Below are 10907 nucleotides of genomic sequence, written 5' to 3'. Positions count from 1 at the left end.
ATCCTGATTCCTGTATTGTGCTATGGTGATATGCATCAATCGTTGCGTTAATGTAATAAAGTGCTCAAGGCATTTAACAAAGAATATCTGTATTGTTACAGTCATTGTAATTAATGCTTTCAAATGGTTATCTTTTCCATCAAATAGTTAGGTTCTCAGTACTGCATACCCAAGTATTTCTCCTAGAAACACTTACTCTTTTTTTTTGTTGAAAACTTGCAGGTCCCTTCACAGATGTAGTCACTACAAATCTTAAACTACGAAATCCATCAGATAGAAAAGTGTGTTTCAAAGTGAAGACTACAGCACCTCGCCGATACTGTGTGCGGCCAAACAGTGGCATTATAGACCCAGGAACATCTGTAACTGTTTCAGGTAAAAGCAGATTTGTTTGTTTTTGATGTAATTCTAGACCAACAAAAATCAGGCTATACAATAGCTGTTACATAATGTAATCTTTGATTTTTTTTAAGTGTCATAATCTATGCTTTTTTAACAGTATCATTGATCATGAGAATATTGAAATTCTTTTCTGCAGTCATCCGTGTACCTGCTCCCCACTAATTTTTGTTAAAAGCTAATATATGAAAATCCTGTTTACTGAAATTTAAGAGCCAGCTTCCTGTATTTCTGACTTGAGCCTATTAACTGTCATTCATAGAAGGTTTTCTGTATAGATGACTGATTTAAATAAGGTCAGGTTCAAAGAAGAGTTGTGTTGTGATAGGAAAGGGGGAAAGAAAAGACGAAAGGTAGTGAAAGAAATGTGACTTACCGTATCATATCCTGTCCTAACCTTTAAGTATGCTGCCCATACAGAAACAGGAAGAGGAGGTTGGAAAGGATCAGAGCAGCATTAATGATGCTCTTGCTTGATACTGGTGTATTACATTTTATAATGTTCCTTGAAGTTAGAGATCTCATTTTGGTTATGATGTAATTTATAGTGGTATGTTTTGACATTAGACACAGTCTCAATAGTATTTGAAAAAGTAGTTCAGATGTTTAGAGAACACTTGGTTGGATCATAGTGCACTACCTTATTTAAATTAAGAAAACCATATAATTAATTTGGTCATTAAATCAAACTGTTAAACAATTGCCTTTCCAGATTATTCCAGGTGGCACTGGTACTGACCCCTATATGTAGAACTCCTCTGGATTACAGTACCTCTGTGACTGCTTAAATTGAAGTAGAATGCTTTAGTGAAGGGTACTGTATGCCAGCAGAAGGGTTTTTTTCTGCTGGTGTTGCTATACCACTTCCTTGATGATGTAAAGTAAGCTAACAGAAGCCTTTTCTGCAGCACAGGCTTTGCCAGCATAGTTGTGGCACACCCCTACCTTACATAATTGTTCCAGAAAATCTTTGCAGTGTAGACCAGGCCTCAAAATACCTAACACTTCATTATAAAACAATTTTGTGCACAAATATGTTGAAAGAATTTATACCTCCATTGTTCACAGCGTTTTTGAAATTCCACAAAAGGAACCAAACAAATGCTTTTTTGTCCTGTGGAATTCTACTCCGCTTTGGCTGACATAAATACTTAGAAAAATTATCCTTTCCTTCTGTCCCTTGTGTTGTCATCAGATTTTTGGCAGTATTCCAGAGTAATGAAAATAGAGACTGGATCCATGGTGTCTTCAGCAGCAACAGCAGTAAAAAAAAGCAGGACTCTAGTCTGGGAACCACAGAGAGGCTGAGATGAGGGTGGGCAGTTATTTTGGGTGGAGGGCCACTTACTGAGGTTTGGCAAGCCATGAAGGGCTGCATGATAGGCAGCCAGGGGCAGGTAAATATTAATTTTTCTAAATTTTTTTAGGGGCCCCACAGGCCAGATGGAATGGCCTGGTGGGTCATTTTTGGCCCCCGGGCTGCTTTTTCCCACCCCTGGGCTGAGAGGACTGGGCTGGTTTCTCTTCTGATTCAGTAAATGTCCCCATGGCTCATTACTTTTCGAGTCTAAGCATGCCACGTGGTTTTAAGGAAATTCCTGAACGAACCATGATGGGGTGGGTATGAGAGGGAACGTGGCTGACTCTCTCTGACCACCTCTGTTGCCCCAGTTTCTCTCCTTACTCGCAGCCTTTCTCTCCTTACTCATTTCTGGCAGCCCCCAAAAGGTGGGGTTTATGATACAATGGTGGTGGTGGAGAGGAGGTCCACCTTTGATAATACAGATCCAGTTATGCTTATAACTAGGTCTTCCTGGGGTCCCCACAACTTAGCAGTATAGGTGGCAATAGAATAGCCAGAGCCCCTATGCACACTTCTCCTGTAATGAAGTATAGGAACTGATGAAGAGTTATGGGAAGCATAAGAAAAGTGGTGAGCAAATGGTCACGGAGTGTGGCATGTGCTGGCTTCTCTTATTTAACGTGATGTGTTATGTAACACTTCCATATATCCCATGGAAGTTGAACAGCAGTTCATGGCCTTTTTTGTTGTACACAGAGACACTTTTATTAGATACAAAATTTTACTTAATTTTCAGTTTCAATTTTGTGGACTTCAGCTTTACTTACTGTATGTCATTGTTTCTTTATTAGATTATAATCCTATAGTATTGGATGTCTTTCTTGGTAAGCAGTTTTAGATTTTGATCAGGATGTCGTATGTGCTTCTTGGACATAAATAGATTGAGTTCCTTCAGTCACTTGCTGGAAGGATTCTTTCCCAGGCTGCAACTTATCCTTGTAGTTTTCCCTTGTTCTTGGATAAATCATTGCAAGAATTTATTGATTGATAACTAGAGGTGCACCAATATATCGGTGCTATGTTGGATCAGCACCGATAAAAGGAAAATTAACATTATTGGCCATAGGCTTTTTTTTGGTTGGTGTAGCTGATAATGTCACCGATAAATATAACATGCTTTCTGGCCGGGGCTTTTAGACTCCATGTCCATGTGCACAGTCACAGCATGCATGTGACCAGGAATGCAGCCAGGTGGTGTGGACAGCAGAGCTCTGCAGGTAAATCTGTGGGGAGAGGGCAGATCAAGGCCCTCATGGTGAGGGAGGGAGTGGGGCTGGGGTACTGCCCAACTAGGGTAGTGAATGGGATGTTGGGCTATAGCAGGGAGCAGGATGGAGCTGTGGCAATTCATCCAGGGGGTGTGGGAAGGGTAGGGAGGGCAGCGGTTCCTCACTGCTGTGCACACCCGCCATGGGGGGCATGTGCCCCCCCATTTGTGTGGAGGCTGGAAGTAGACTGCCTGCTGTGGGCTTGGGGCTCTCTGCTGCGTTTGCCCTGGGGACCCTGCACTGGCTGCGTGCACCCTGCCAGCAGGGCAGCAGTGGGGATGGTAAGATGTGCTTCCCAGTGCTGGGTGGGTAGGGGACCCATGGCCAGCATGTAGCTCCCAGGGCAAAGGAAACAGAGCAGCAGAGAGCCCCGAGCCCACAGCAGGCAGCCTGGTTCCTCCATCACCCCACTCAGCTCTATTCCTAAAAACATCCCTGTGCTTAAAAATGGTGGTGGTGCTTGAACTAAAGCTCCTTCGACAAGTTTTAGTTCAAATGCCCCTGCTGCCATTTTTAAGTGCTCAGATGCTGATCACCTGGATGAGCTGCCTGCGGCTCTGTCCTGCTCCTGGCTCTGGGGTCCCATTCACTGCCCTGGCTGGGTAGCACCTCATGCCTGTGCCCCCGCCCCACTCCCCCCCTCACCATGGTGGCTTCAATCTACCCCCCCCCACACCCTGTCCCCTCCACAGATTTACTTGCAGTGAGCTGCTCTTCATGCTGCCCAGCTGTGCTCCTGTAAATTGGTGGTTATTGGATTGATATTGGCCAAGATTCCTGGTGAATAATAGGCTATCTGTATCAGCAAAGAAAATCTTTATCATTGCACCTTTATTGATAACCAGCCCCCTGTTCAAAACTGCTTTGAGATGTTTGTCTGTCTTTTAATCCAGTGCCATATTAACTTTTGAATCAAGCTATTTTTTAAAGGTAGCATATGGGTACTAAGTCATGTTTTACAACAGTTCCTGTTTTTGGTGACATAAGAGAACATAGAATATTTCTCAACCACTTCTATAGTTTTCTTGCAAAAATGATTTGATAACCAGATTCCATTAAAGTATTTTTCCAAGGCATATTAAAATTAACATGATCCAAAGAGCCCGTTGACTCTGAATTTAAAGGCAGTTAGATCAGATTTTTGTCATTGAGTGACAAAAGAACCTTTTATAACTTCTAAATAGGCAGTTAAAGTTTCTGCCGGCATATGGGGAAATGCACTGATAGTAGAAATGCACACGTTCTGTTCCCCCATCCAATGTGAATCAGAGTACTGCATGATCCACCCTATCCTCCACTTGCAGAGCAGTCCCAGCACCACTGTATCTTAAAGCAGCAGTTAATTCATTTAAAATTACTCTGGAAATAACACGTATCAAATATTGCAGTATCATTTTTCTGCTTCATTTTATGGAATACGTGGACCAGAGCAGTCTAGAAGTCTTTGTATTATTTATGTTATAATAAAAAGCAATGTGCAGATATCAAGCTATCACCTTCCAAAATTTTTTTTTAATACGCAGCACTTTGAATGGCTTTCATTAGGGGTCTCTGTAAATCATGCTGGAAACACCCTGTTTAGTGGCTTCTTTAATGTTTTCATTTTGCCACTTGTTCTCCCCTGCCGTGATTGGTGGAGGAGCTCTATCAGCTTGGCCATTTGCTGCTGTTTTAAATATGGCGAGGTTTTTTGCTTTCCTGGCAATCAGTGGCATATGGCCCACCTTGCAGGGCCTCTCCGCTAATCTGGGGTGGGAGAGGGCAAGCAGTGAAATGAAAGCATTAAAGAAGTCATGGTGGGCACTTCTGGTGTGATTTACAGAGATTCATACCTATCATTAATACGAGTAGTGTAACAGTCTACCAGTGTTTGCCTCTGAGAGACCTGTGTAAGTACAGATTTCAGAGAGAGGAAGAATGAAGAAAGATGTTGCTAGTAAAGGCAGAGATGGAGAATTAATTTATTTTACAACTTTTCTCCTAAAAGTGTATGATGGGATTGGGGGGGATTAAATATTCTCTTTATTTTTAACTTTTTTTTTGGAGGACTTCTTTGAGGAGTAGTTATCTTCCCCTCCAGCTGTCCCACCCCTCTGTTGGAGGGACAGGTTTGGTCATTAAAGGTTGAAGAGAGCTTTGTGTTTTTCAGGATGTTTGTTTTCATTAGCTTATTTAAAAATAAATATTTTTAAACAAGTTGAATCAATGTTCCTTTCCTGCTCCAGTTCAGTTTCCTTTGCTTTTCAGATTCTGTTAGCTTTTTGTTATGCTGTAGTCTTCCAGAACAAGGTGAAGATGTACTTAACACTTTTAAGGTAGAAACACACTCCCCCTTTTTTAGTCATCAAGAAATTAGAAACAGAAGTTAAAACTTCCATATGTGCTAAAGTTTTCTTTTGTGAAAAGCACATAATTTTCCCCTTTAATTAGATACTAGGTGACGTAGCTAGTCAGAGAAATAGGTGCATGATTGAGATTGTAACACAGGAGGCGCTCTTTTCCAGGAAATAATGCATATTAGGATTAGGTTAGTTTTTTAAATTTTACTTGGATGCGTGTATTTATAAATTATGTAAGGCAGTCCTAGCCTAAAGAATTTGCCTCTTCCTAAATGTAAATAGACAACTTCTAGCTGTGCACTTCGGTATATGTGGAAAATTGGTTCTTTTATAGGACAAAGTTGATCCACATGCATTTTATATTTTAGATGAAACCTGGTAGGGATCTAGCCTACAGTATTACAGATGCATTTTCCTAGCTAAACCACAAGATGGCTCCAGTAGCTTTTTCACCACTGTAAAATGAGGGAGGTTGGGGGGAACAAATACTTGCACAGTTGGTAGTATTGTATAAGATGTTGTGCAGTTGCAATATAATTTTTTTCCTAGAATTACTTTCACTTTTGCTTTTAAGTTTTAGGTTTGTATTCTAGGTTTTCATTTATATAGGAGACATGTTGATGATGTTTAGTTATAAAAGATCTGTATTGGCAAAATTATAGTAATCTGAAGTGGTTTTTTTAAATTTAATGAAAGGAAACAAGTTATAAAAAGACATGAACTGGAAATGTTCTCCCTTCAATAACTGAGAATTGGCTACTCAAATCTCTACTTTAAAAAGGGTACCTTTACCAAATAAGTTTAATGTATGCTGTTTTTGGTGATGATAACCTACTTTAATTGAGGTACTGGAAACCCTTTCTGCAGATATGTGGCGGGGAGTGAGGTATTTGTAGTAGAATTTGTACTTCGTTGTAGAACTTTGCTTCAGTACCTAGCCTTTCATTTAAAATAATATACTCTTCATAATTTTGAAGATCTTTGAAAACATTTAATGTGTAATTGATGCTGTTTGATTAACTGATCTTGTAAATAGTTAAAGTAATAACTTTGAAAGAAATTAATTGCCATTTTCTTCTTTCAAAAGGTAACTTCATTTAACTCTGAAACCTAAAATGGAAATATAATTTTGACACTATATCAGTACTGAGGAGTCTAGCAAAAATATCCATCTAAACTGTGACCTAAAGTGACACCTAGTAATTCATGCCTAAACTTTGGTGCTCAAAGCTCCAGCTTTCCCCAGCAACTTGTTTCATATGGAATACTGATAAGGAAAAATTGTGTTGAAAACAGAAAGTCTTTACATGAGTAAATTTAAAATAAAATGCAGGAGCTACTGTATCGATTGTATGTTCATACTTGATTAATTCATAACCTTTAAATCAAGCTACTGTAAACTGCATCAAATCGAAAATATTAGCTGTAGAAACTCTGCTTGAAGTACCTGGAGCTTTGAATATTTGTAGACAGAAAAAAAATGTTAAAACTTGAGTTAATTTTCAAATATCAGTCCCTGAACAAATTGTATTGTAGGTATGATCCCATTAGGTATCTCATAACAGAGCATTATAAACCCAGAAAATTAAAGTTACACTTAACCCAAACATACTAAAAGTAAGAGCACTTGGACTACTTGAGATTTTTCCCTCTAGTGGTGACTTGCAATAATTGTGATTTCTGAATGAGGCATGTTAGGTCTTTTTAGTATCATATTAAACTTTTTTTTAAAGGCACCTTATGCTTTACCCCCTTTTTTACTGAATTTGATTCTGCTCTGTTTATATAGTTAGAGCATTTTGACTCTGCATAAGTAGCATGGTAAAGCAGGACTGTCCAATTCCTGAGTGGTTGTGGGCCTCATATGTCCTCCCCCATCACCACTGTACTATCCCAGCACCCCTGTGCTCTGCACATAGCACCATGTAGGTCCTGCCCGCTGCGCTGCGCTGCGCTACAAGGAGCCCCTGAGGCTCTCTTAGCCGCACCCCCAGGCATGGGGGAGCCTGAAGATTGTACTGCCAGAACCATGGAGGAAGTGGTGTCCAGACCTGGAGCCTGGGAGTAGAGCATAGGAGTAGAGCATTGTAGGAGTGGGTCTAATTGAAGTATGTGCTTCCCCACCATTATACTGTCATTCTATCAATGATCGATGGGAACTGGCCCAGCTATCACCACCTGAAAAATCTTTGTCATAGATCCTGGCTGTCACTACCGTCTTCTCTTCAGTCCTGTGTCTTTACATTTACTTGAGGCGTAGTATACATTTGACTTGACAAACCTGTGTCATATATCATAGTTCTGGTGATTACATTGCAGAAAGAAAGCAGTGGATTGTGGTAAACTACACTTACTTACTTAACTATTTTTTGGAACTGATTAAAAAAAATTACCACAGTATAGCCTCAGTCCAAACCAAATTAATACAAATGACGGTTTGTTAATTATATAGGCCCTAAATAATTTTAAGATTTGTTTCTAGTTCATGGCTGTTATCACATCGTATTCCTCCCAACCCGCTTCCAACACTCCATTTCTGTTATAGATTTATTAGTGGCTACACAAATGAGAATTGAGTTGTCTAAAATGATTAGAATGCTTGCATAATAAAGTTATCATTTAAAGAACTAGGAATTAATCTTAATCCTTAATTTCTTGAACAGTAATGCTACAGCCTTTTGATTATGACCCCAATGAGAAGAGTAAACACAAGTTTATGGTACAGACGATCTTTGCACCACCAAACATTTCAGATATGGAGGCAGTGGTGAGTAAAATGAATATTATTTTCTTCAAGAAGTTTCTTTGTGTAATATATTGAAATCAAACTGTTTCATGATTAACTCTTACTCTTGGAAAAGCCTAGGTTTTTTTTTCCACTGAACAAATCTGGCTTATGTGAATGATACAAGATTTTGAATCATAAATGCACAAATATGTCATTGGTACTTTTGACCTACTTAAGCTCTGTTTGAAGGGGAAAGCTAAGTGAATAAGGAAATAAGTGTGCATACCAATGGCATATGGGATAAGTTGACTGTTATAACTTGGGTTTACTGAACCTTACAAGTGTTTAATAGGGAGACTGTAAACAGGTCAAGGTTGAAGGAACTCTGAGAAAATGAAAACATCATGCCCATGGCAAGTTTTAATGACAGAGGTGTTATTTGATTCACAGAGAGTTAACTAACACACAGAATGTGTTTTCAGTAAAATCAGAACATCTTGAGGGGAGAACGGGCGGTATGTATTTTTTTTTCAAGAAGACAGACTATGCAGAAACATTTCTTTCTGGGAGAGGAAGTAAATTTGTAGGTTGAGTTGCACATATTATATGGTTTGTTGCCAGATAGGATTGGTATGAAAGAAGACTGACCAAGAAAAGATTTAGTAGCTTAATAGGATGAATTGTGTCTGAGGGGGAAAAGGTAGAGGTTGTGCATATAAGAATAACAATGGAAAAAATATTGTTGGAAAGTGGCCAGCCCAGGAAAAGTGATTGGAAGAAATGGTCAGAAGACTGTGATGATTCCTTCCTTCTGTAAAGGAAAGAAATGTAACATAAAAGGGGAAAAAGATGCAACAATTTGACTAAAAGTGTACACCACAACAAACAGCCTGCTCAACTGAAGAGAGACCATCTGGTATAAGGAGTGAATTTTAGGTATCTGCCAAAAAAAAATTCAGAATGAAAGTTGGTATTAGTAGCTATTAAGGATTTCATAAATATCTAGTCCACAATCTAAATTCTGGACTATCAGTTTGTACAATTTAACACAGAGTCATTTGGGCCTACAAAAATAGTATGAACAGCTCATAAACATTATGAATTGCTCATAATTAGTTAGTTGGGGGGGGGGGCACATGCCTCCTTTGGGGTGTGTGTGCAGCAACAGGGAGCCTCCTGCGCCCCCCAGACAAGCTGCCTGCAGTTCTTGCCCTACCTCATTTGCTGCCCTGGCTGGGCAGCACCTGTCCCTTCCTCACTCCTTCCCTTACCTAAGGGCCTTGATATGTGCCTCCATGCTCCTTCCCCCCCACCCCCAACTAACCTGCTGGATGCTGCTCTCCAAGCTGCTGGGCTGCATTCTTGGCTGAGTTGCATTCTGTGGCTGCGTGCATACATGGAACATTTATTGGTGATGTTATCAGCCAAAAAAAGCCGATTGCTGATAATGTTAATTTTGTTGTTATTGGTGCTGATCTAATATGCAACTGATGTATCAGTGCACTTCTAAGTACAGTAAAAGTTTTTTGGTTCCCTACCCATTTTAGAAAGTCATCTTTTCGTTCTTTTTGCTCAAAAATTGAGCAGTTCCACTGCAGTATGTTCCACTTATTCTCTTTTATTTCCAGTCCATAGCTTTTACGTACCTTGAACTTCTGTTATTCAAATAGTAATAAGTAACAAATACCAAATAATTGTTTGAAAACTAAAATCTAGAGACTGTAGCTGGAATAAAGCCAGTATTCAAAAATGTGTATTTTGGAGATAAATCATTTTAGAACTGTTTTAAGTGCTTGGTTTGGATGAATGTTGCATGTTAAGTAACCATAAAAATTTTTTGTTTTAGTGGAAAGAGGCAAAACCTGATGAACTAATGGACTCGAAATTAAGATGCGTCTTTGAAATGCCCAATGAAAATGATAAACTGGTAAGTAAGAAGAAAGTAAGAAATAAGGGTGATGTTATTACTGAATTCTTTTTTAAGGCCTGTAATGCAGTTTCAATTTTACATTGAATCTTTCTGTTTTCAAAATATAAGCAAATTTATATTTACTAATATGCAATAATATTATTTATATGTATGTAATATTTATTGAAAAATACACTCAATGTCTTTGGAAAAAGTAAGGTTATATTTAGCACGCAACTAATCTTAAGTCAGTGATATGTTTTTATTAATTAACATTAAATATTACTCATTTCTAACTTGTAATTTTAAATTAAGCTTTCTTCAGTTAAGAGATTCTTGGATCTCTTACAACACTTACAGGAGCATGACACCGCCCACTGTTGTTCCCCTGTTTTACGTGTGGCAGGTTAGGATGCTATACCTTTGTAGTTGTGTGACATGGCTGATGTTGTTTTAGTTATAAGCAGGGATCCAGGTTTTCCGTTTCTCACGGAAAAACGGAGAAAACCATGGATTTCCTGACTTGATCAGAGAAAAAACGGATTTTCCCTTTTAGCAAAGATACCTGTGGATTTCCCTCTTTTGCAAAGAGCCATGCAGGTGGCAGAGCTCCAACCTGTGAGAGCTGATTGCAGAAAGGGCAGGAAACTCTCAACCCTGCCCGGGAGGGAGAGTGGGAAAGGGCAGGGCCTAAGGCATGCACTTACCCAGGGCTTAACTCAGGCTCACTGCTGGTTCCTGCAGCCTGTGAGGTAAGTGGGGCTTGCAGGGAGCTGGGGGGTTGTAGATAAAGACATGGGGGCACTGGTCGCAGGTGTAGGTGACTGGAGGAAGTTGGCGGGACACGTGTGGGGCAGAGTGTTGGTATGTGGCTGAGGGTGTGGGGAGGTGTTGGGGGAAG

The 10907-nt window shown here is 39.6% G+C and overlaps 1 protein-coding gene across 2 annotated transcripts in view; it reads left to right on the top strand.

Annotated features, from left to right (window-relative positions):
- Positions 1 to 10907, top strand: part of VAPA (VAMP associated protein A) — a 47146-nt gene that overhangs the window by 23150 nt on the left and 13089 nt on the right. For both annotated transcript variants that reach the window (XM_019545947.1, XM_019545956.1), the window contains exons 2-4: positions 223 to 375; positions 8033 to 8136; positions 9944 to 10024. In XM_019545947.1, coding sequence (XP_019401492.1) covers positions 223 to 375; positions 8033 to 8136; positions 9944 to 10024 — 338 coding nt within the window. The remainder of the gene's footprint in view (positions 1 to 222; positions 376 to 8032; positions 8137 to 9943; positions 10025 to 10907) is intronic.

Source organism: Crocodylus porosus, unplaced genomic scaffold, assembly GCF_001723895.1.
Source record: "Crocodylus porosus isolate Cpor-Errol unplaced genomic scaffold, CroPor_comp1, whole genome shotgun sequence".
Taxonomy (NCBI): Eukaryota; Metazoa; Chordata; order Crocodylia; family Crocodylidae; genus Crocodylus; species Crocodylus porosus.
Note: the sequence above shows the minus strand (reverse complement) of the source record. Positions and strands in the feature narration are given on the sequence as shown.